At 40.1% G+C, this 27,048-nt stretch overlaps 1 protein-coding gene across 1 annotated transcript; it reads right to left on the bottom strand.

Moving 5' to 3' along the window:
- Positions 1-732: 732 nt before the first annotated feature.
- Luc7l3 (LUC7 like 3 pre-mRNA splicing factor) lies at positions 733-26,604 on the bottom strand. The gene is given in 12 exon segments (XM_055619756.1): positions 733-2,488; positions 2,490-2,632; positions 2,738-2,878; positions 5,664-5,824; positions 6,682-6,965; positions 7,524-7,685; positions 9,598-9,702; positions 11,241-11,315; positions 13,515-13,659; positions 15,926-15,965; positions 17,321-17,387; positions 26,351-26,604. Coding segments are annotated over 12 exon segments (1,470 nt in total). The 5' UTR covers positions 26,450-26,604; the 3' UTR covers positions 733-2,440.
- Between the last annotated feature and the right edge of the window lie 444 nt (positions 26,605-27,048).

Consider the following 27,048-nt stretch of genomic DNA (forward strand, 5'->3'; position numbering starts at 1 on the left):
GCACAAGTGAGAAAAGGCAGAGAGCCAGTCTCCATGCCCCAACACTGATCAACATGAGGCCACTTCCTAGATAAGCCACTAGCTCAGGTTCTTTATCTATAAAGTGATGGCAGTATAAAAAAACTAAGTTACAAGAACTGCTATGATATATAAACATTTGTAGTCGGGGATAGTACTTTATACAGTAGATGGAGCTAGATATAAACATGCTGCTACTTTCATGGGAAATATTACCTGCTTTATTTTTCAAACATCCTTGTTATATATACACTCCACACATGGAAATATATACATTTATAAATGGAAAACACTGGGTTAAAAAAAAATTTTGGTATAGGATTTAAAGGAAAAGAAGAAAAAAACTAGCTGAAAGTTTCTGAATGTTTGCCTAAATCATTTCATAGGTTGACAGAGAAAGACACTGTAAGGTTATTCAGAACCTTTTACTACTAAAGAAACCTCTTATGGGTGTAAAAAATATATTCTAGTTCACTGTACACCTTTGCTATTACAAGCAAATCCATATTTATCCATAACCACCTGAAATTGAAGCACCATTAAAACATCAAATGGGAAGTTCTATAAAAATTAACCTTCAACAGGACAAGTTAGAAAAAATTACTAACACTTGTATTAATAGCGTGCCTCGTATTTAAAAACAAGGGACTAGTTTGAAGCCGATAACTTTATTAGAAAAAGATCAATACTAAGACCCTTCAATGACACAGACAATCCACTTTGTAACAGAAAGTCAGAGATACTTTATTTTCACTTCTAAATCCAAAGGCTAAGGTATAGCAGAAGTGTAAAAATGGAATCCTACTTAGTCTGCTTCACATGAATACTAACGTTTAATCCTGTTTTCAAAGTCCGAGACTGAAAACTTGCAAGTAAACACTGAGCAAGCCACATGTTTAGGTAATATTTCTTAAAAAGTCTTAAAGAAAAAAAAATATGATACAGGACCTAAGTTTTCAAAGTGGCATATGTGCAATTAACACATGTTCTGAAATCTGGTAGGTCACAACAGTCCTGAATTAATTTTTAATAATAATAATAAAAAAAAAACCAAATAACTAACTGAGCTTTATACTTTTTCTATGCCACTATAGCTTTCTTTCACCTCATTTTAATGTTGATCTTCACTTTATGCCGTTTTCAGTATTCTTCAAAAAATCTTCAACAGTAGTCCTATAATGCAAAATTTGGGGAAAATTGATAATTAGACAGCATATAAAAGGTAAAAATTTATGACTAAGTGTTGGCCCAGTCGCTAACTGCTAACATGATACATGTGCATATGAAATGTTTGTACTGTTTTACATCAAGGCATCAGGGTAGTTCTTAGAGCCATGTGCCTGTGTGTGCTGCCTATGTGTGACTGGTTCACACGGAAGTAACTACACTACTTTTCTAAAACAGGAATGACACTGATAAGTAACTAATTGGTACTTCCTTTCATTAGGAATATATCATCCCACGCCACTAGCCCGAAGACTGAATAGTTAGGACGTTTTAAGAACACCTATAAAAGCTAGCTTTCAAACAGTTCTTTAAGAACCCAACCTCATCCGAGAGTCAATCAGTTCTTCATGTCACTGATCTAAGTGTCCTTGCTAAATGCTGTTGCTTTCAATGTCTCAGCCAGTGACTATTTCTCTATACTATGGCTGACTGCAAATTCTCCTACACAGTAGGAAATGTTAAGCACATACCTCTTAAAGACTTGAGAATTGCACTGAATGTAACAAGGCGGATAATATGAAGTGTTTATTGTATTTAAAATTCTTTAAAGATATCTAATTCTGGGCACCACTGCATCCCTACACACAGTTGAAAAAAAATTCCATTCTGTTAACATATGATTTGTAAGATCACGCAATACACAAAAAACCCCTCTGTGCTTCTTGTAAAGAACAAAAAGGATACACAACAGTTAAGCGTAAAGGTCACAGGCAATAGCATTCAAACACGGATGTGGGTAGAGAAAGGAGTACCTGGCATGAGTACCTGCTTAGTTTGACTGAATCCTTGATTTCTAATTTGGCTTTTCATGGGCCGCTCACAACACCAACGCTGTGTGAGGTATGGTAGTCAGCTGCAATAATTCATAAACCCTACACTTCCATCAATCCAATGCTACTGGCTCTCGAGTTACAGAACAAACTGCATTAGAATGCAAGGCAATAAAGCAAAAAACTAGAAACATCCTTGACAAAGAAATACTAGCAGTTTAATTAAAACAAAGTAGTCCAACATGTGCCTCAGAAATAGTTAAGTTTTTAAAGCATATGTTTCTGCCAATGTACCAACACAAGATGGACTTAATACCAAAAAGAAAAAAAAAAAACAGTTCAACCTTTTTATTAAAAAAAAAAAAAAAAGAAATGACAGCAAAATCCCTAAAAAAAGGATAATTAACTTTTCAATGGCGACTATATTACATACGTGGACAATAATTTCCAAAGAGGCACACTAATGGGGGCACGAAGTCTGCTACAAAATAGCTGAGACAAAACAATGTACCTCAAAATGTTTTGCAGGACTACACTGTCTTTTCCTTCAGAAGAGGCTTTTGTATGTCTTCTTACTCGGCTTAGATCCATCTTCATCTGTGCATACTTACGCTGCACTGTCAAACAGTAACAAAAAGCCCTAATCAAAGTGAGAAACAATACACTTACCTCTGTCTGATCTGAGGTCTTATCAGATCAGTTTTAATTGGACTGAGTGTCACCTTCAGATTTAATGTCTTCACTGGTCCCATTGACCTCATTCTTAGCATCACTTTCCTTCGATTCAGTGTTTGTGTCTTCACTTTGTTTTTCTCGACTACTGGACTTCACACTACTTTTTTTATCATCAGATCCCCTCTTTTCTGCCATAAAAGAAGACATTGACCATGGAATTTAGAGTAAAGCACACAAATAATTACTCTTTAAAAAGGGAAATAACAGAGATGAAAGAACCATTTCCCACAGCCTGCAAAATTCACCAGAGATGTCGTTTGTAGATTATAGAGGAAAGGACAAAAGGGGACTGTAAGGAAATAGAATATAAACGGGAAATTTTCTCAAACTTGTGAAAAGTTGAAAAATTCACCCCATGACTTAAAACTTCAGTAAATTTCATTCTAGATAAAGAACATTCAAAGGAAAGGTACAAAAGACAGCACACAAAACTGTTAACATGAGTTAATTAAAGCTGCAAGGGCAAATGGCAACCAGAAAGAACATTTAACATTTAAATAATATGCTCACCCAATGATAGGCTTCGTTAAAAGAATATTTAGGTATATTTAAATATCCAAGAGGGACACATGTAATAAGAAAATAGTATCTTTAAAAAAAAAAAAAAAAATCCAAGAATCTAAACGTCTGTTTTCACTAGATGGCACCTAAGAGTTTTTCCTAAAGGAAAAATTAAAACTCAGTTTGGCTACAAATAAAAGTAGTTTCCAGCTTTCTCCTGCTGTTGTGCTAGAAAGGTAAAGCCAGGCTAAGGTGAAGTGGCATACTTTGCCTTCCAGTTCTACATATCCCTCTAGAAAAAAGATTTTGCAGAAAATGTTAGACACCGTCTGTAAAAGCTGTTTTTCCCCTTAAAACTAAGAATAACTAATTGGTCTAGCAAAGTAGGTCATGACAGAAAGATGTCTGAAGAGAGGAACTCTACATGGACAGTCATTACAGAGACAACACCAAATACCCGGGAAAAGGATGGAAATGCAAACAGTGTCATGAAAAGAACTCACATCTTACATAATGGAGCATGTATTAGGTCTAACATTTGTAAAACAAGCAGAGCAATGTCTACGTGGTTAACCATAAGACTTGCTTCACACCTGTCTGTCCGCTCATGGGAGCTGTGCTCTAACTGACCTTGTGGAAAAGTCCTCCCTTTGTGCCTTATGGGCTTCTCCGGTGCACAGGTAGCTTCAATGAGGAAGAGTCGTCTTGTTCTCCGTAGAGGACTAGTAGTCCAAAAATCTTATCTTCTGGCCTATGTAAATATGGTAGATCTTAATAGTCCTAAGGATATCCATCATGTGTGGTGGAGTTTTAGAGTTATGGATTAAATGGAAACTCTCTGAACAAAGAGAGTATGGATAGCTATGTGTGGAAAATGACTTCTCATTTGTTAAACTGTTTCTGTTACGATTACAGCACCTGGAGCAGTGAACAGTCTTACTCATCTGCATTATCAAATGTTTGTTAGTACAGATGCCTGATCCCAAAGGCCAGAATGCTACCATATGCATACTCAGAAGGGTCTAGAACCATACTCATCATTTCTAAAAGTCACACTAAAGGTTAACTCTGTAACAGCATGCCCAACCAACATAAGCCTGATAAAGTTTTTTCAGCATATAGTCTTCTCTTTTCCCAAGTCTCACCAGGAAACTTATGAGTTTTACTAAATTCATCTTGTCACACAGGTTAATAATTCAGGACACATTTTTGCTTTACCTAGAAATTATACAAATGTGTCTAAGTGGCATGACTGGAAAAGAAGAAGTAATACAACAACAGGATTTGTGATCAAAAGCCTCACAAAACAGACAATTGATTTGATCTGATACAAGAGTCACCAGGTGATGAAAACTGATACCGCACTCCAAAAATATACCAAAGCCTTGCTAAAACATAGAAGAGGACCCTCTCAAATAAAATCAGTAACCCTTTAACCCCAATTGCCATTTAAATCACAAAACCAATCTCTGAATTCAAACACTAAACGACAAACACTAAAGCTCCTGAGGTGTTTCATGTGCCCATCTCTGTAAATGAACAGATGCAAAAAAAAAAAAAAAAAAAAAGTTTGTTTATCTTCCTAGTTATTAACTTAAATCTAGGAAAAAAGCACCCACATCTAGCAAAATAGCTATAAAAAGAAAACATGAGTGGCACACACAGGGTCAGTATAACATACAGCAGCAAACAGGTATGTGGAAAGGACAGGATGAAATCAGGACCGAGGAGATCAGAAACAGGCCCTTTCTCTCATCCTTAAAACCATACACAGTAAAACAGACCAACTAATGTAAGAAACAAGGATGCTAAAATAATCCAAAAACAAAATTAAGTTTTAAAAGAAGATCTTGATGATTAAAAACATTATCTTCCAGTAAAAGCTAAAAGAACATTTTTGTGAAAACAGGCCAAAGGTAAAATTGACAGTCCATCAGTATCACTAACAGTAACCAGCTACTGAGAGCTACAGAACACCAAAAGAAAGCATGTGGCTGCCAACACAAAACACTGTTAAGACACAATAAGGTATTCAACTTCTGGGAACACAGAAGTTAATTGCTGAGCTACGTGAATGCTGCACAATAGAACCAACAATGTACATGTAATTTGTGAGACAGTATGGAATATTGCAGTTTTAAAAAATGAACAAGGTTAAAAAAAAATCCTACAGCCTCATCATCCTCAAAGGTTTTGCAAACTCAGAAGAATCTATACCAAAAAAACCCTTCAGGTTACCAACTGAATAAAAAGGATTTATTTAATATGATCTTAAAACCTTAGGTCAACTTCCATTTTCACACATCAGAGGAGGAAGAGAAAGAAAAACAGCTTGAAATTGAGCTCTGACTGTTCTGAAGCACAGTAAGTGGGGACACAGGCTAGCGACAGCACCTCTCATAATAAACCAACCTTTCTCCTTGGACTTTCTATCTTGCTCTCTGTCCCGACTTTTGCTCCTGTGTTTATAAGACTTTCGATCTCGGCTTTTTGACCTTCTTCGATCCCGACTGCGAGATCTATGTTTTCTTTCTGATCTGTCATGGCTTCTGCTTCTTCGTCGATCTCTACTTCTTAATAATTTAAAGAAAAAGGAAACAACTTCAGCTGACATTACTAAAAGGGCTCAAAAAAGCATATACTAATATCTAATAATTTTAAAGATTTAAGTAAAAGTTTCCCTAAAGAAACAAACAAGACAGGCGGCAACAGTAGTATACACCTTCAACCCCAGCACTCGGGGAGGTGGAATCAGGCCGACCTCTGTGTGTGGAGTTTGAGGCCAGCCTGGTCTACAGAGTGAGTCCAGGACAGCCAGGGCTTGTTACAAATAGACCCTGTCTTGAAAAACCAAAGTTCTTGCTCTTAAAAAAAAGTACTTCTTGCTATTAATCCTAAAAAACAAGAGATATACTATCTGGTGTCCTGAGTCCCTGAAAAGGTTTTCTCAGACCACAAAACAAAAGGGACTTAGCCAAGAAGCTTCCCTACAAATGGAAGCTCACCGTTCAACCCTCATAAACCTACGTGGCACACAAAGATGCAAAGACTTCAACATAAAATAATTTGACTTTATGACATCACAAAAGTAATATACATTTATCATTCTATTCCAAATTTAGGATTTTAATCATCACCCAGGGTAGCACCACATGCTAGACATTTGAATCTTGAGGGGCAACAATCACTCAGCTTTCCATCAGCCATGCATTCAGCATTCAACAAGGACAAGCAACCATCTCTGCAGGGTACTTACTACAATGTCACTGTGAGACTTAGTGACTTAATTAATTTCCAACTTACAACAGTTTCAATTTGTGACATTATATAGGAATTCCACCCATGGTAAAAGGCCACTTCGTATTTTTTGCTGATGATTGTGTACTATGGTGTCATCACGAGCAAGACACTGTCAAGAAGGTTCACATACCTGCTCCGCCTTCTGTCTTGACTCCGTGATCTTTTATGGTCCCGAGACCTGCTGCATCTCCGGTCAGAAGTTCGACTTGAATGTCTACTCCGTGAACGACTTCTCTTTCTCCTTTCTCTGTCACGAGCTCTTTCTTTCTCTCTTTCTTCCTCTTCTCTTCGTCTTTTCCTTTCCCGTTCTTCCCTTTCTCTCTCCCGCTCTTTTTCTCTTTCCTCTCTTTCTTGCTTCTCTTTTTTGAGACGCTCATCCCGATCAGGTTCCTCTGTTCTTTTTCTTAATTTCTCCTAAGGAAATCAAGTTGTGTTTTTCAGCTTGTTGTAGTGCTGGGAACAGCCAGAAGGCCTTAGGAATATATCAGTGAGCCTCCTCCCACCTCGAGGTGGAATTTTATACAACTTTAGTCTTTAAGACAGTCTCAAAAAAATTTATAGACTAAGTTGTTTATGGAATCTCATATCCTCAGGAAAAAATGCAGAAAATCTGGCATCTTGTGTATACATAAAATACCACTATTTGAATAATTCTTTAGGTAAAGTCTCAATTTCTGGTACTTAGAAAATGAAGGAGATAAAATATTTTGGTGAACAAGAAATTTTCACAGGAATGATCACTGCTTGTTTTCTTTTTCCATTTGATGATCAAACCCAGAGCCGTGTGCATGCTAAACAAGCACACTATCAAGCTACAGTCCCTACACATCACTGCTTTAAAGAAACATAAACATCAACAAAATGCCACTCAAGGTTTCTACAGTTTGACTAATTTTTAACTATATAAAATATAGCATTTTCAGTAATATAAGTATCACTATTGCTAAAAACTACCAATTATGAGGAACTTACTTTTAATTCTTCCACTGTGGCTTTAATTTTGGCATAGCCCATGTGCTGTTTTCCCATCAAATGGTCATCTACCCGGGACTGGGCATCTCCTACTATCAAAAAGGCTCCACACACTTCACAAACTTCCATCTGTTTTTCTTGGGCAGCAAAACTTTCAATCGTCTGAAATGAGAAGTCAGTTGCTATAAGAGTATCTGAGGAAGGGAATAAACAAACTCCAAAAGGAACTTAACACCTATTTATAACTGAATACCAACTGCTCAACTTTTAGAAAGGAAAGGCTAGAAATAAAGCTACCAACTTGCCTTTTCCAGGAAAAAGGACAGAACCACTGTTCACCTGACCTAACTGCTGAACACCAAACCTCCTTGAAAAAGGTAATGCTCAGAAAGCTATTTTAGCCTAAATGCTTTCAAACAGATCTGTAACTCAATCACTAGGAAATTAACCTCATGGTGAACAATGTGAGCTCACAGCACTGAGAGACAACAGCTCACTCTTCACAGGAAGGCACTGACTCTTCACAGGAAGGAACACTTAAAGACTTTGCCCATTTTAACTAAGGTAAATAGAAGAAGTACTGAACAATTTAAGAAAAATGAAAATATAATTCAGGCTCAAATGAGCATTTATAATTTAAGGCAGGGCTCAGCAAGAAAGCCACTGAAAAGTTGTTTTAATAATTTTACTAAAGGAGCTGGCAAAATGGCTCAGTGGGTATGGGAGGACACGAAAAACCACGTGGAAGGAGAGAACTAAAGGCTGATCTCAACACACATGCTGTCACAGGACCACACAAAGACACTGAATAAATATAAAAAAATATAGAATGCAGTCTGTTTGCAGTGAAATAACATCTAGTGATTCTTTCTAGCCACTGTTTTTATTTTTTAGCTCAAAACTTGCTCCCCAAGGCAAGCCACAGAAACTCTAATCTCCCTTTACCGTTAAGACTTGGAACAGACCATCAAGAAATGCACTGACCTACTTGTCTGATCACAGGCTATTAAAGGGATTCTACATAATAGGTAAAGGACACTGAAGGAGGTCACAAAATGATGTGGACAGACAGGCTGCTGGGTTCCCCCACTTGGTCTATTGCATTATATCATATTCTTTTTGTATAATCACATTTCTACCCAGTCGTCCATGTTTGCATAATGCTTATTACAGAATTAAGTCTCCAACACGACCCAGAAAAGGGCCTGAGAGCTTCCAGATACCTGAATACATGGAGGTTCCTAGAAGGTGGTGAACCTGAAGAGGAGATGGAAGCTTCGCAACCCTTCTCCCATACCTATGCATCTCTTCTTCATCTGCATCCTTTGTAATATCCTTTATAATAAGCTGGTAAACGTGTTTCAGAGATCTGTGAGGTACGGGAGCAAATTAATTGAACCCGAGGTGAGGGTTTGTGAAAGCTCTGAATTTTAACGTTAGTCAGAAGCACAGGTAAAACCTGGGGCATGAGTGACATCTGACATACATGTGCCTGGGACTGTGTGTGCGTTTAAGACAGGTAGAGGGGAGAAGGGGGGGGGGGGGGAAGAAAACAAGGAAGACAGAGCAAACACAAGCTGTAGGACCGAGCTCCTAACTTATGGAATCTAATGCTATTTCCAGACAGACTGCCAGCATTAAACTGTAGACACTCAGCTAGTACCTGCTATTGAAGACATTTCTTGCTAGGTAGTGGAGGGAAACTAATAGCTGGGGAAATAGCTCAGAGGCAGAGCACTTGCCAGACAGTGCTCAATATCCCAAGTCTGGTCCTCAGAACTATGTGTATAGGGGGTCAGGGGCAAACAGAACAAGCACACCAGAGCAAACTAATTTTGAGGGTTTTTGTTCTACATCTTTATGTGGTCTGAGGATGAACTCATGATGTAATGCAAAAATGTAATAACCCTGTAACCTGCCAACCCAACACACATGGCCTTGTAAGAAAAATGCTTGCTTGACTAAGCCTGAATTTAGAATAACAAAAAAGGTATTCAAAGATTCTTCAACAAGAACAGATTCCAAGTAATTCATAATTAATAGCTTCTTGAGAATTTAAAAGGTTAAAACTCACCGAGGTTGTAGATCTTAGCAATTCTCTCTCTTCTTTTAACTGTTCAACCAATTTCATCATTCCCTGGGCTTCTTCTACCTTTCCTTCAGATCCCAACTCTTCAATCTAAGACAGAAAAAAAAAAAAAAAAGTTAAGACTCCTTTTCAATCACGCTAAGAATTTTACAGCCACCACACTTCATTAGCATTTAGTGAATGTATCTTTTTGCTTGCTAATATTCGACCCTTGTTATTATTTTTAACAACTTAGATGATGTGGACTTTAAGTTCACAAAGATTTAAGTGGGGATGCATGGGAATAACCATGAAAAGTCACCATTACCATTTAGACATACCTTCCCCATCCCAAAGGGTTTCTTCCTGTTCATTTTAGTACTTCCTTCAACCTCAGTCCTATACATATAACCAGGCAGGCAATCAATAATTTGCTGTCACTATATATTAGACTGCATTTTCTAAATTTTATATAAATGGTATTATAATATGGCTTATATTCCTTTCTCAGTCTAGCTTCTTTTACTGAGACAGCTTAAAAGTTTATCCACGGGGCTGGAGAGATGGTGGTTAAGAGCACTGGCTGCTCTTCTACAGGTCCTGAGTTCAACTCCCAGCAACCACATGGTGGCTCACAACCATCTCTAATGGGATCCGATTCTCTCTTCTGGTATGCACAAAAACAGAGCACTCTAATATACATTAAAAAAAATATTTACATATATATTTAAAAAAGTTTATCCATATTATTACAAATATTAAGTTCCTTCACATTGTGGAATATTATTTCACTATATATACCATAATTTAATTTTGGTTTTCTTAAGATAGTATTCTGTCTCCATAGCCTTGGCTGGCCTGCTACTCACCATGCAGCCCAAACTGGCCTTAAATTCAAGGCATTCCTCCTACCTTAGTCCTGAGATTATGACCCCCACAGCTGGCTTGCTCATCTACTTGTTGACGAACATTTGAACTGGTTACAAGTATTGAGTATCCACTAGGGTGAGGATGAGTGATTTTAAATAGTGGTATGTATATTATATAGACACGTTTTGAGTAAAGGTTCATAGCACATTTTTAAGCTTTTAAGAAGCAAACTAGCACACACACACACAGAGCAGATTAAAGCCTTCTGGGGTTTACCTGAACCATTTTACACACCCACCAGCAACTGTAAAGAGTCTAAATCCCTCACAACACTCAAGTACTTTATATAGTTATTCTATTTTTGTCTGATTTTTGTTTTTTGAAACATTGTCTCTCTGTGTAACCTTGGCTGTCCTTAAATTCAAAGAGATCTGTCTGCTTCTGACTCCCATGTGCTGGGATTATAAAGGCCTGCGCCACAATGCCTGTCTAGTTTTTCTTTTTAATTAAAGCCATTCAAATACTGTTAAATATCTCCCTGTGAAATTTCAGTTTGAAAAAAAAAAAAAAGAAATTTCAGTTTGTATTTCCTTTATAATCAGTGAAAAAAAATCTTTTCACGTTTATTTTCTAACCTTATCAATCGTGTCAATCTCTTTTGTTTTCTAGGATAGGTCATGTTCCTACTATCTCCACTATCCCGACATGCTGGGATTAAAAGTGTTTGCCACAGTACCCAGTTCCAATTATTTTCTCACACTTCTGCGGACAACTCTCACCTGCTGTAGAAGCACATCAATTTTGTCTGTCAGAACCTGAATTTTTTCTTCATTTTTGCCTGTTGGACCAGCAGCCTGTTAAAGAGTAAAGTGTTAATGTTGTCATCGATAAGTAAAATACAAAAGAAAAAAATTCAAACTTAAATCCAGGGATGAAACTTGGTGGTAGTATACAACAGGCCTTGGGTTTGATCCCAGCACTACCCTCTACAGTAATAAAACATTCAAGTTCCCATGGATACAGATAGATGTATGTATATATACATACACACATGTAGATGTGTATATATTATATATCTGTATATATAATATATAAATAAAACACACACACACACACACACACACACACACACACACGTATAAACAAAGAAAAACCAGGGTCTTTCTATGTAGCCTAGCAGCCTTGAACTCGAGATCCTCTTCTATCCCAAGCTCTCAAGTGCTAAGAATATGGGATCATGCCACCATGGCCATGACTATTCCTAGCTAGTAATTAAAGGGAAAGAGGGGATTGAGCTTCATGGTACATCTGTTGGAAAGTAAGTGGAAGTAGAGAAGCAGGTGGATCTCTGAGTTTAAGGTCAACCTGGTCTACAAAATGGGTTCCTGGGCTACACAGAGAAACTCTGCTTCAAAAACAAACAAAAATGACTTCAAGGTCCTTCTCAGCCACACAAGTTTTAAGGCCAGTCTTGACCACTGGAGATCCTGTCTAGGCAAAACAAAAGTGTTTAACTACTGGATGCTAATCCAATTATCTTTGATCTCTGATAGGCAATTATATACATAGTTACTGACACTTGAAGAGAAAAATCCTCAACTGAGCATGGCAGTGCATGCCTATCACTGAAGTACTTAGGAAGTTGAAGGGCGAAAATTACTGAGTTCTAGCTAGGGCTACATAGCAAGACCTGTCTCAAAAAAAAAAAAAAAAAAAAAAAAAACTATTAGTAAACCCAATGATATATTTACTAATGAAAATTGTCTCAGACCTACAAAGATGCTCAGTAATTATTTTCTACTCCAGAAAAAGGGACAGAAGGGATTGAGGCTAACCTGTATCAGCCACACACCATCTATACAAGATCTAAGGTCTGTATGTGTATTTTTAGCAACCCCATGAGCTTCAGATTCAAACAGCTAACATCTGCTGGGCATCTAACTATGTGTTACAACTGGTCACAAAATTTGACTTGTTCAATAGCTACTTTATTATTTTCACTTAACAAGAGACAAAACCAAGGCATGAGGCCAAGGTTAGTAATTTGCTGAAAGAAATACAGTTGTAGGAGTTTGGATTTATGCCCAGAAAGACTGACTTCCAAGTGCAAGCTATGTCACTTCTCACCTCCTACTTAATGTCTCCACCTGGGTATTTTGAAGGCATCTTAAATTTGACATTTCTAAGATAGAAACTGTAAGAACAGAATTTCCTCCAGTTCCTATCTACATTAAAATTCTGTTCGTCACCTGGCTGCTCAAACCGAGAACAGTTCAGGTAGAACGGATTTCTCCCCTCCCTGCTCACCCAAATCCTCGCCCCAGCAAGCTGCTGTTTTTTTTTTTTTTTTTTTAAACCATCCTCCCCAACCCACCACAATCATTACAGAGGCCCCCAGACGACTTTCTGCTTCCACTGTGCACCCTTCAGGCCATTTTCCATTCTATATCCAGAGTGAGCCTTTAAGAAATGTACTTAAGATCTTTTCACATCCTGCACCCTGACTCTGCTGTGGCTCTCCTTTGTCTTTATGCTTACTGCACCCTGTCCCTGAGCCCTGGTGTGGCTTCCTTTGGATTATGCGCACTAGTTCCTTGCTTGTCTTCAAAGGTCACTGTTAGAACTGTCTTTTCTAGTCATGCTCTTCTTGGAAAAGCAGCTCCTGTAGACAACCTGGGCCCTCTGCTTACCTCATTCTCACCATGGAGGTAGAATGAGTCACTGGGTTAAGATTCGTTACCAGGACGGGATGATCACCCGTCCTGGTTTTTTTAGGTTTAAGCAAGTAGCTAGAAGACTTGACCATGTGTGTAGTAAAGCACTTGTTAGCTTGATCAACTCCAGCAACTACCACCTCCACCAAAATCAAAAAAAGCTAAGAGGTGGAAGATCCTTCCCTACACCTCAAGTAACAAAAAGAAAGGTGCTTCTTCAATTTGCTGTAATTTCAAAGGACAAAGTAATGAATGGAAGACAAGTTTAAAAAAATATAAGATTCCTGATCTCCAGAGAACAAAAGTACATTACAGAGACTAAGTTAATTTCATACTTACCCCAGAAGACTGCTGATTTTGAGACAATGCCAAACGAGCATGACCTCGTCTAATTCTACGTTCTACCTCGGCAAGTAAACTCTGTAAGTATCGCAAAAAATCTCTCTCATAGCCAACTTTCATAAAACGAGAACTCTTCTCATACCTGGTTAAGAAGAAAATAAACTTTTTAACATTACAAGTCATAGATGCTCAATCACCCTATTTCAAGAACTGAAGAATAAACAAAACTTCATATGAAATTTCTGGCGGTTCCTTTACCCTATCAAAGGGAAAGGCAGTGCATACTGCATTACTATTAGTTGATAATCAGGGTGTTGTTTATTTGACCTGGTGGTCCTACCTATGCACTGAACCCAGGGACTTAGCATATATTAGAAAAGTGCTCTATCACTGAGCTATATTCCCCAGCCTTTTCTTTTTTTCTGATAAAGGGCCCAAACTGGCCTTGAACTTGCAACTTCCTGTTTCAGTTTCCCAAACAGCTGGTTTTATAGACCTGCGGTATCAGGCTCAGGTAGAAACATAAGCTTTAGGCACCAGCTCTACCACTACTTTGTATCCATCTATGATCTAGAACCAGGATGAAGCGTATCTATAAACATGGTCTGGGAGCAGGGAGCCTGCTCAGCAGATAAAGGTACTTACTGCTAAGCCTGACAACCTGAGTGGATTCCAAGGACCCACACAGCACAAGAGAAGTAACGCCTAGAGGCTATCCTCTCAGCTCCACAAATGCACCAAGGCACTGGTGCATGTGAGCTTACGATAGAACAAATTAAATAAAATGTAATTAAAAAAAAAAAAAGTCAGACAGTAGTGGTACATGCCTTTTTCAATTCCATCATTCGGGAGGCAGAGGCAAACAGATCTGAGTTTGAGGCCAGCCTGTTCTACAGAGTGAATTCCAGGACAGCCAGGGCTATATAGAGAAACCCTGTCTTCAAAAAATCAAACCAAAAAAAAAAAAAAAGAAAAGAAAAAAGTTGAGACTACTAGCAGTCTGTTCTTCCAGACGCCCTGAGTTTAGTTCCTAGCAACTACATGGCAGCTCACAAACATCTGTACTGGGTTCTGATGCCTTCTTCTGGCATGTCAGTGTACATGCAGATAGAGCGCTCATATATGTAAAGTAAATAAATCAATCTAAAAAAAGATAGCTGGGGATGGTGGCATATGCTCTAATTACAGCACTAGAGACAGGTGGATATCTGTGAGTTTGAGGGCAGCCTGGCTTACATAGTAAGTTCCAGGCCCGCTAGGCTAACATAGTAAGACACCTCAAGTAATAATACATTTTTAGTAAATAAGCCAAACTTGGTGGCTTACGCACACTGGGAAGGCAGAGGCAGCTAGGTCTCTGTGAATTCAAGGCCAGGTTGGTTTACACAGTGGGCCCAGGACAGCCAGGGCGACAGTGAAACCTTATCTCAAAAAACAAAACAAAACAAATCCAACACAGCCAAGGCTACACAGTGACCCTGCCTGAAAAAAAATGAATAAATAAAGCTGGAGCTGGGCTGGGAAAATGGTTCAATGGATAAAGTGCTTGTTATACAAGCATGAAGATGGAAGCCTGGCTTCCTAGAACGCATATAAAAAACTGTGCAGACACTGTAGTCACTTATATTCCTGGTGACTGAGAAGCAGAGAGAGGGGGATTCCTAGAGCACGCTAGCTAGGAAGAGTAGTCAGAATTAGGCAACAGGAGACTTTGCCTCAGTAACTAACGTGGACTGTGACATGATCAGAGCACAGCGGGTTAAACTGCTTACTGTATATACATGAGGACCTGCGTTTGGGTCCATACAAGCTAGGTACAGCAGTATAGGCTTATAACCCCAACATTCTTATAGTGAGATGGAAGCAAACACAGGAAAATCCCAAAAGCTGTTGGGCTAGTTAGACTGTCACATGGAGTACTAAACAAGAGACACTATCTTTTTTGTTTGTATGTTTTTTGGTTTTTTGAGATAGTTTCTTTGTGTAGCCATGGCTGTCTTGGACTCACTTTGTAGACCAAGCTGGCCTCACAGTGATCCACCTGCCTCTGCCTTCCCAAGTGCTGGGATTACAGGCATTCATCACTGCACCCAGCAAAAACCCTATCTTAAACAAAATAGAAGGCAAAAACAGACAATCGAGGTTGTCATCTGACACAGTTACAAAACAATTACAAAGTAAAATTTAAGAGGGCAAACAGGGAGAAGTAAACATAATATAAAAAATATGCATTCATATGGAAGCTAATACCATTAATGAAGTTATTAAACTTTACTATGCCAAGCCAGTGATTTAGATTTAATATGCAACATTATTTTATATTAGTTTCAATTATTTCTTCAATGCTTGTCTCTTTAGACTAAATAACTAGGAGAAGGTGAATAACAAAAAGAAAAAATACAACTCACTGTTTTCTTAGATTTTCATCATGAATTTTTTCACATGGACCTGAGAGAGAGAAAACAGGATGCATAAATTACTTGTGACATTAATAACCTTTCTCTAGCCAAGTTTTATTTTTCCTTAAATAGCATCTTACTACATAGCCCAGGCAGGTTATGGATCTTCCTTCCTCAGATTCCATGACCACTACACCAGGTTTTTTCTTTCTTTCTTTTTAAAAAGGTTGAAGGCCCTTGAGTATTTTCACTCATGTGGCCTGCAATCACGTGAGCAGGGTATCCCTCTAGTAAGTACACCTTGTTCAAATAACGTATGCTGCTAGTTGGGGGTGAGGTGGGGTAGAGGAGTAGGAGAGGAACACTGAGGCTATAGGTCAGTGGTAGAGCACTTACTTTAACATGTAAAATGCCAGGAGTTTGATTCCTAGCACCCATGTGAAACAAAATACAGCTGCATACAGTATCATTGTGGTTAGTACAGAATAAACAGCCCTTTAAAATCAAAAATATAAAGGAAAGGGGACACATTCTATCATCAAGTAGACTGCAGACACCAAAATGGATCCTACGGCATCATGAAACATCATGAAAATTGATCTCTTTAGTCTTCAAGGTCAACAAAGGAGACAGGAACAGTGAAGAAAAAAAAAAAAAAAAAAAGGAAACAGTTCCTTACTGCCACCAAACAACACTTAGATACTGCAGACTACTGATCTAAACCAGTATTGATTGACATGACCTTCAAACACCTGCACATCAAGTAACACCAAAGTTCCATTCTCAACCCCAAATGCTTTTTTACTTTGAGCATTTTCTTCTGAAATTTAACTCCATAATTTTGTGCTTTTGAAAATTCATTTTCAATGCAGGTGTGACCTGCTGAGACTATCTAGAATTGTGCTGACGCTGATGTCACTGCCTATTCCACACTTTAACACATTTTCCCATTGCAGCCAGCTATGGTTATTTAACCCTATGATCCCAGAATTCAGGAGACATATGGAGGACTGCTCTATGATTTAGGCTAGCTTGGTGGACATAAATTTCAAGCTAGCCTGAGCTACAGTAGAGAGAGAGAAAGTGGGTATGTGAACAATTTCACTTTAAGGTTTTAGAAGTGTAGATGTGAATACTTAGTTATGTTAATATGTTTAATCAGACTGACATTAATTAACATTCATAATTTAACCAAGGAAGAAATTACTTATTAGCAAGTTTTTAAGGGGAAAAAACCTTCAGGATTACAAAGTTTTGAATTTTGTTTGGACACATACACTGGGCTGGCCTTCAGCTCAAGATCCCCTTTGCCTCCTGCTGAGATTATAGGTTCATGTCACCAAGCCTAGAGAAGAAATTTTAATTCTAAGTATGATCAAAAGGTAAACAGAAAAAATTACTTACCAAGATCAGAACGGGTATTTGTGAACAATTCCGCAGGACAAAAACCACAGAGATAATATTTACAAACCTATTGAGAGATAGAAAAAAAAGGTGCTCAACATTTAAAAACTGCTGAGTTCTAAAAATTCCATAAGAAAGGGCACAAAATAATATTTTTATGTCCTGATGTATTCATCTTTTGACCAAGTACAACTTTGTCCGCTAAACTGTGACCTTTATACTCTTAAATTTTAATAAAAATGAATACAACATAGAATTTTCCTATTAAACACTATTTTGTGTTTAAGAACTGTTGTGAGGGCTGGAGAGATGGCTCAGTGGTTAAGAGCACTGACTGCTCTTCCAGAGGACCTGAGTTCAATTCCCAGCAACCACATGACAGCTTATATCTGTCTGCAACTCCCGTTTCAGGGGATCTGATACCCTCACACAGATAAACAAACATGCAGGCAAAACACCAATGTACATAAAAAATACAAACAAATAAATTATATTTAAAAAAAAACCAAAAAAACAAAAAACTGACTGTGAGGGGCTGGAGAGATGCTCAGAGGTTAAGAGCACTCACTGTCTGCTCTTCCAGGTCCTGAGTTCAATTCCCAGCACCCACATGGTGGCTCACAACCATCTATAATGAGATCTGGTGCCTCTTCTGGTGTGACTCGTACCTGCAGACAGAATATTGTATACCTAATATTTAAAAAAAAAAAAAAAACTGGCTGTAAAGCTGGACAGAGTGGCATATCCCTGTAATTCCAGCACTCAGGCGGATCGCAGTAAGTTCAAGGCCAGCCTAGTCTACAAAGTGTATAGGATAGCCATACACAGAGAAAAACTGTCTCAAAAAAGACCAAAAAACAAAACAAAACAAGAAACACCAAAAACAATACAACAACAAAAAACTGGCTGTGAGCTGGGTGTGGAATTTGGGAGGAGGCAGAGGAAAGTGGATCTCATAATAAAGAAAAAAGAAATTGGGAGGGTAGTGTACTCAAGACAGGGTTTCTCTGTGTAGTCCTGGCTGGCTTGGAACTTGTTTTGTAGACAAGGCTGACCTCAAACTAAGAAACTGCCTGCCTCTGCTGAGATTAAAAGTATGCACCATTATGTCTGGCAACTTTTTTTATTATCTCAAGAGAAACAAACCAAAAACCTCTTAACAGAAGCTGTAGAGATGGCTCAGCTCTTAAGAGGACCGTACTACTCTTGCAGAGGAACAGAATGCAGTTTCCAGAAACCCAAGCTGAGAGGCTCACAACTACCTGTAACTCCAGCACTCTTCTGGCAAGCATGCATGTGCATATAACCTGTGTGTGTGCACATACACACAACGCCTCCCACTCACACAATTAAAAATGCAATATTAAAAAAAATTCTTGAAAACCCCTTTTTTGTCATTTTTTGAGGTACATTGTGATATTTCAGTAATATACATGTATATAATGTGTAATGATATCATTCTAATCTTTTCTTTCCCATCTTAACTTTTTTTGAGACAAGGTTTTTTTCTGTGCAACAGAGTCCTAGCTGCTCTAGACAGGGTGGCCTCAAACTCACCGATCTGCCTGCCTCGGCCTCCTGAGTACTAGGATTAAAGGCAAGTACCACTATGCCTGGCTTCCCATCCTAACTTCATTTCCTCTTCTTGTAGTACCTTGGTCCCTTGTACAGCAAGTTCTTAACAATCAATGTTTAAGCTTTTTAAAAGACTAAACTACAAATTAGGACTTGGAACTCTGTGGTCTAAATCAAAGATAACACTTATTTAAAGTAAACTGGATTACGTATCATTGTGAGCCACCATGTGGGTGCTAGGAACAGAACCCAGAGCCTATGCAAGAGCAACAAGTTTCTTAAATGTTAAACTGTCACTCCAGCTGCCATGCATTAGAAATGTAATGTTTCTTCAAATTACTTCTGAACCTCTCAGTTGGATAGTAGCACATTTCTGTAATCACAGCACTAGAAAAAGAAGGCAGAAGCTCTAAGCTCAAAGCCTACAGTGATCTGCCTTGCAAAATGACAAAAATAGCCAGTCATGGGAGCTTATGTCTGTAATCAAGCACCTACGATGCTAAGGCAGGGTCACTGGGAGTTTGGGGCCAGGGCTACAGAGGCATGTCCAGAAAGACCAATCCAGTGCTGGCACAATGGCTCATCAAGTAAAGGTTCTTGCCACCAAGACTGAATACCCGAGTTTGATTCCCACAACCATATGGTGGAATGAGAGCCAACCTTTACCAGCTGTCCTCTGAACTACAGACACACACATAGACAGCACAATTTCTTTAATCATGAAAGTTTTTTTCAAAAATCAAATAAGCAAAAAAAAGTGCTTTATACCATTTAGTAGTATATCAAAACTATGCTGTTTTATCCTGAATGTTCTCCTTAGACTTGTCCCTCCCATTCCCCACTATGCTGGAATAAACCCCAGAGAATGGCATGTAGCTGGCAAGTTCTAACCACTGGGCTGTACATATACTTTCAGCACCTACGATTGCTTCTGATTCTCCCCAGGAATTGGTAAAGTTTAAAAGCCAAACACATGAAAACACAGGAAAGCCGGTAGTACATACCTGAGTGTTTCAAATGAAGCTATTAATGCCCAATAATATAAATAAACCCACATAATTTATTTCATTTATTGTATGCTGTATGCATGGACATGTTTGTTTATGTGCAAATGCATGATAAAGTCAGAAGTGAATGTGGGTGTCTTCCTCTAACATTCCTCACCATTTTTATTTGTGTGTAAAAGCTGCTAACACCAGCTGTCTCCTGCAGCTGCTCTCTACCTTAGTTTTTGGGAGAGTGTCCTTTGCTGAATTTAAGAGCTTGCTGATTGGCTAGTCTGACTGGTCAGCAAGCCCCAGAGATCTACCTGTCTCTGGCTGCCCATCACTGGGGAACAGAGGCACTATGGAGCCCAGCGGCATAATTAGTATCTTTCTTTGGGATATAATTATGCCAACTGCTTGAAATTTAAGATATTAGCCTTTGGCATTTAAAATTAGTCACTGAAAAATATGAACACTTATCACAAAGTAATATCTGTAAAAGTACTCTCAATGCCTACTAACTCACTTGGCCTTTTACTCGCCTATTCTTTATTCAACAATTCTTTACTCTATGTCCACCATGGACCCAGCAATGTAGTAAGAGAAAGCAGGAGTAGGTGGGAGCAACAATTCTCACAATGGGGGAGAGGGTTGATTCGAAACATTCCACCCAACAGGGAGGTAAGCAACTCAAAATATCTTCAAAAGTCCCTGAGACCGACCAGATACACTAATGGATGCCAGGCGCCCCCCCCCCCCCAAAAAAGTTGATAGTTCCTTTCATACTAGCAAAGCTGAGCTGCAAAGAGGGCTCTTGAGAGCAGAAGACTGAATGGCGTAAAACCCAGTCAAGTTGCCTAAAATTAACTAAATCACTTGGAAAAGACACTCGCCAACCTGTTGAGCTCCCTGCAGATATTTAACATTTAATCGTAGGCATCTCGAACTACAGTAATTTTGAAGAGTTTGCTTATTTTTGTGTATGTATGAGCATGCATATACTACAGCATGCACCTGGAGGCCAAAGAGCAACCTGTGAGTGTTGGTTCTCAGCAGTTAGGAATACTTCCTGCACCTCTGGTAAGGCAGCTCACATAGGCTGCAAACAGTGAGGCACACACACTCATATTGACAGATCAATATGATTTTTCAAAATTTTAGAAATGTACATTTAAGTCAACGCTCTTCCTAAAGTGTTAACTTCAAGGAACAGGTTACGCTTTAATTAAGGTATGTGACAAAAGGCAACCACAGTCCCAGGAGGTGAGTGCACTCCTATAGGTGAGAGGATTACTTAAGGACAGCCTGGAAAACTATTTTGGTCCCAGCAAATAAACCAACTACATTTGACTCACTGCAGACATTGTAAGTCAGTTACATCATCCATAGTTAAATCCACTTTTGGAAGGAGGTTCCGAATTTAAACTGCAATGTGAACTACAAAAGTCCTATTATGTAAAAATATACTAAAAGTTCCAAATTAGACTTTGTAATTCCCTACAATCTTCTGTTTCGTGGCTTCTAAAGGCTTCGGCAATGGCTGAAGTCTTCCATGCAGACCCAACTGAAAGGCACCTCAGGCAGTTACCATTACTACTGTGGGTACTCCAGGGTAGTGTCAACACTAATCAAATCTGGGACAAACCGCTTAGTATAAAAACAGCAGAGACTGCAAACAAATGCGAAACACAGACATGCGGCAAAGGAGTATGTTACTCAATCTTTGTAAGAGTTGATGTTGGGTGAAAACTAGTCTCAGACTAGGCAGCCAAGAGCCTATAAAGCACTAACACCAGTACATGCAAGACTCAACAAGGGCAGATTTGCGGGTCCCCCCACCCCAAAGCAAGGGCCATCACGATGGCTTAGCGAGTAAAAGTTTTTGCAACTAAGCCTGAACAACCTAGTTCAGTCTCTAAAGCCACATGGAAGGAGAGAACTAAGTCTCAAACAGGCTGTCCTCTTTCTCACAAGTGGCCACCCTCGAGGGTGCAACACACACACACACGTAAATAATCAGAACTGTAGCCAAAAATAGCTTTGACATGCTTGTAAATCCAGCACTAGGGTGGTAGAGATCAAGAGTTCAAGGCTGCTCTGATACATAGGACCCTGTCTCTAAAAACAAAAACAAACAAGTTTTATAAAGCAACACTTTTTTCATAGTACAGATGAAATTTTTTGTTTTTCAAGATGGGGTTTCTCTGCTGTCCTGTACTGAAGATGAGACCAGGCTGGCCCTGAACTCAGAGATCCACCTGCCTTTGCCTTCCTGAGTGCTGGGATTTACAGGCATGCTCCACCACGCCCACCTTCAGATGGAGTTGATTTTAACAATGTTCTTTCCTAGTACTTGAAGGTAGAGGCAGGAGGATCAGGCACTCAAGTTCATGTTCACTTATATATCAATACAGCAAAGACACCCCACAAAACAACAAAACAAAAACCAACCCAACCAACCAACCCAGGAGCAAGCTAGATGGCTCATCTTGTAAAAGTGATGAATAAGTAAATAAATAAACCCCTGGAACCAAAAGATGGAGAGAACCAACTTTCCTAAGTTGTCCTCTGATTCCAGTCACCACATACACACAAATGAAAAAAATAAATAAATAAATTAGTGTGTTGGGCTGGAGGGATACAGAAATATGCATGTAAACTAAATTACCCAGGTCAGTCAAATAAAGCTATCTTAAAACTAGATAAATAGCTCAGTGTGGCACACACCTTTAATTCCACCACCCAGGAGGCAGAGGCAGGCAGATCTCTGTGAGTTAGAGGCCAGCCTGGTCTACAAACAGAATCCAGGACAACCAGGGCTACACAGAAAAACCCTGCATGGGGCAGGGCTTACTGTTAGCGGGTGATGGTAGATAATCCTTGGCCTTGGGAGGCATCAGGCGGATCTTTGTTGGACTTGAGGCCAACCTGGTTTACAGGAGTTCCAAGACAGCAATAGCTACACAGAGAAACTCTGTGATGGAAAAAAAAAGGGGGGGGGGATAGCTTAGTAATTAGGAGTACTTGCTATTTGGTTCCCAGCACTTACATGGAGGCTCACAACCATTCATGCTCCAGTTCCAGTGGGGTCCTATTTCTTCTTCTGGCATCCATGCAGTGCATGAACACACATGCAGACACATCACATAAGACAAATGGATATGTGTGTATAAATACACAAATATGTTTTAGAAAACCTATTGTAGGACTACTATTACCACCAAGGTAAGGTTTCCTTTCTTTTCTCCTTTATGGCTGCTCTTCCAGAAGACCAGGGTTCAATTCCCAGCATCCAAAAGGCAAACTACAACACAATCCCAGTTGCAGGGGATCTGTGTGCGCGCACACACACACGTTCATGCAGGCAAAGCATATATACAAAAAATAAGCGCAAAACAAACAAACAAACAAAAACCAAAGACATGGTCTCACTGTGTAGCTCTAGCTAGCCTGGACCTTGCTGTATAGAACAGACTGGCCTGAAATTCAAGAGCGCTGAGATCAGAGGCATAAAAGGAACACCATCATTTCCATGTTGCCTGCCAAATAGCTACAGATGTATAATAATAATAATAATAATAATAATAATAATAATAATAATAATAATAATAATAATAATTGGAATTTAATCTCCTTTTTGCTTTCTTTTGTTAGAGGAAGGGTTAGCCTAGGCTAGCCTGGAACTGTTTTCTCTTGCCTTAGTCTTCAGAGTGCTAAGATTATAGATTTGATTTTCAGTTGTCTTCTTTTCTGATATTTTCTCATCCTTATCAAAGAAGACAAAACAAAATGGCTTTCCCAGTTGTGTGGCTTTTCTCCATCTAATCCCAGAACAGCAGGGGGGAAAAATTTGAATATAGGCCAAAAAGATGGCTCACTGGTAATTGCACCTGCTGCCAAGCCTGAGGACAGATGTCCATCCACCCCCATCTCTGCATACACACAAATAAATTTCTGAATGTAATAAAAAAAAATTAAGAAAAAATTACAACTGGAATGAAAATGCGAAACTATGTTGCAGTGTTGGGCAGCAGTGATAACGATGGTGAACCCTTTTCCACTCACAGGCTAAATTTGTTCATCTCCTGAGGTTTTTATACACAACCAAAAAGCAAAGAAATGTAACTGACTGGAAGACCTAGAGCTCCCTTCTCCACGTTCACTAAACCTTACAGTATCTGCACATTTAGAAAGGTTACTTGCTTTGTTCCTGGTCATGATCACCAGCCCTGCCTCCTTAACCCTGAAGACTGGAATGTCAGTATCCGCCTGGAAATCCTTAAAACTAGAATACAATTCAACTTTGTCATTAAAGGCATGATGACAATCACTAAATGTTGTATCAATAAAAAGCATTAAAACTACCAGGTGTGGTGGCACATGCTTTTAATCCCAGCACTCAAGAGGCAGAAGCAGGTGGATCTCTTTGAGTTCAAGGCCAGCCTTGGTCTACAGAGTGAGTTCCACGGCTACACAGAGAAACCCTGTCTCAAAAAAAAAAAAGAAAACAAAACAAACAAACAAAAAAAAAAACTGTTTGGGGATGGAGAGTTGGCCAAGTGGTTAAGAGCACTGGCTGCTCTTCCAGAGGACTCCAGTTCAATTCCCAGCAACCACATATGTGGCTCACAACTATCTATAATGGGATCTGATGCCCTCTTCTGGCGTGCAGGCACACATCCAAATAGAGCACTCATATGTATAAACAGTCACCAAACAGAACAAAATAAAACAAAAACTTTAAATTGAGACCGCGAGAAAAAAAAAAAAAGTAACATTGTAACAGAGGCCAAAAGAGCCAAGAGGGTCAAGATATAACCAAAAGTCTAGATACACTGTAACAAAGAAGGGGATAATAAACATTTAAAAATTCACAGGAGAGCCAAAGGTGGTGTTGCTCGCCATTAATCCCGGCAGGAAGGGGAGCAGGGAGGGGGGAGGGGCAGAGGCAGATACATCTCTCAGTTCAAGGACAGCCTGGTCTACAAAGCCAGTCCTACACAGAGAAACCAACCAAAAAACAACAACCCCCCCCCAAAAAAAAATTCAGAGGAGACTCACATGTCCAAATCAATCAGAAGTAGATGAATCAATATGACTAATAACCAATACCATAAATTATACCTTAAGAACACTTTTGAAGTCAGGTACCATTTTCATACAACTTTAGCCAAACATTTTTTTATGTTGGTTTTTAGAGACAGAGTTCTCTGTTCGAGCCCTAGGCTGACCTCGAACTCACAGGGATCTACCTGCCTCTGCCTCCCAAATTCTGGATTAACTGCGTGCGCCACCACTAACGGACGCCAAACACGTTTTTAACATAAATCATACACCCTACACCTTATTTCTTCTGCATTGCAAAAGAGAAAATTTTACTTTACTCAAACCCTGTGTTTAAAAACAATGCATAATTTACTTTCCTAAAAAACCTGTTACCAAACGCGGCAACGCCTGTAACTCCAGCACTCTGGGAGCTTAAGAAAGATTTCAAAAGTTCGAGAACCACCTGACCTACAAAGTAAAGCACTGTCTCAAAACAAAAACAAAGCAAAGCTGTTCTTGAACCATGTCCTCACATTTTATTGGCAACTGATTTAAAACTGCTCTTTGATTGTAAACCGCAAAGTAAGAGCAAGCGTGCATCTATTATTCTCCGGTTAAGATCTAAGCGTGCTCCAAGTACAAAACTAGATTTAAAATACTTGAAATACAGTACAATGTTTGCACGGAGCCAGCTTCAGAGAAGCATGCAACTTCAAGAGTGCTACAAAAATTAGACTTAGCATTGCCGGTTACCAAGAGACGCCGAAGGGGCTGCTCTGCTCCAGTCTCACCTGTAAAGCTGGAGTTATAGTTAACCCTTCTAAGACGGGGGAAAGGATCGAATGAGTTTATGTGAAAGCAAAAAACCTTGACAACCGCCAAACTGAGGGACTCAAACACGACTGCTGGCAAACAGTATTAGCAAATACGGTTTACGATCAACTGTGCTAAATTACCCGTTTCAAATGTCTACCTTCCCAAAGAAGTGTCGAAATGGAACCACTCCTAAATAATGCACTGCCACGATTTTTTTTTTTCTTCCACTAATACCGGTCAGAAATCAGGCCAAATACGATGGCTGCACCCAAATAACGGAAGATTTTGCCCTTCTTTCTCACACGGCAAAAACCCGGAGCTCCGGGGTGATAAAACGAGCCCTTCCTTCCTTTTCCCGCGTTTCCCGGCTTCACCATGGTGCTCCCTTGGCCCCGCCAGGCGCAATCCCGGACAACAAACCACCGTATCCCCGGGGTTCGCGCGGAACCCTCCCTCCCGGGCCACCTTCCCGCCTCCCTCAGCCGTCAGGTGCTTCGGGGTGCGTGGCCGGGACCCACCCCGGCCAGGCCCGGGGCCGCGCTCTCCCGTCCCTTCCCTTCCCCTCCCCCAGGCGCTTGGGCACAGGCCCAAGGCCCACGGGACTTACGCTCTCGTGGTCCCACCGCACGTTGCTGCGCTTCTCATCCGGGGCGAGGTTTCGGTCCCGGCCCATCAACTCATCCAACAACTGCGCGGCCGAAATCATGGTGCTTTCTCCGGGCGGCTGCTCACACCAGCCCTAGCACCCACCAGCGAAAACCACCAGCCACTCGGCCGCCAAACCCCCTTCGGCCCACTCTCAAGCCGAAAAGCCTCTTCCAAAGAGGAGCCGACAAGACAAAATGGCCGCCGCCCGGGCACCTTCCCAGCATGCCGTGCGCCCGCGGAGACACGCCTAGGCCCGGACGGCGACGGCGGCGCGGCGGCGCCGGAGAGGGGGCGGGACCTCCGGGCCAGGCCCGGGGGAAGCCGGGGCCAGCCGCTGACCCCGCCCCGCCGGGCCTTCGTTCGCGGAGCCGCGGTTCTCGCTTCGGGACACAACAGTCTAGCTCTGGAGCCTTTGACGCTGCCCCGAAATGGAGAAAATGTCCCTTGGCCCACGTGGTGCCCAGGGTGCCATCTTCCAGTGAGGGAAACAAGAAGAGAAAGCCGCGTTCGTGCTCAGACTCCATTTTCCTAGTCGCTACAGTGACTGCCTCCTCTACCGGGGCCTATTTCTCCGGCAGCACCCACCCAATTCGATGCTGGGGACCGAACCTACGACCTTACGCTTAACGCTCTACCACTGAGCTAAATTCCCAACTC

This window comes from Psammomys obesus, unplaced genomic scaffold (genome assembly GCF_907164565.1).
Source record: "Psammomys obesus unplaced genomic scaffold, mPsaObe1.curated_primary_1811, whole genome shotgun sequence".
NCBI lineage: Eukaryota > Metazoa > Chordata > Mammalia > Rodentia > Muridae > Psammomys > Psammomys obesus.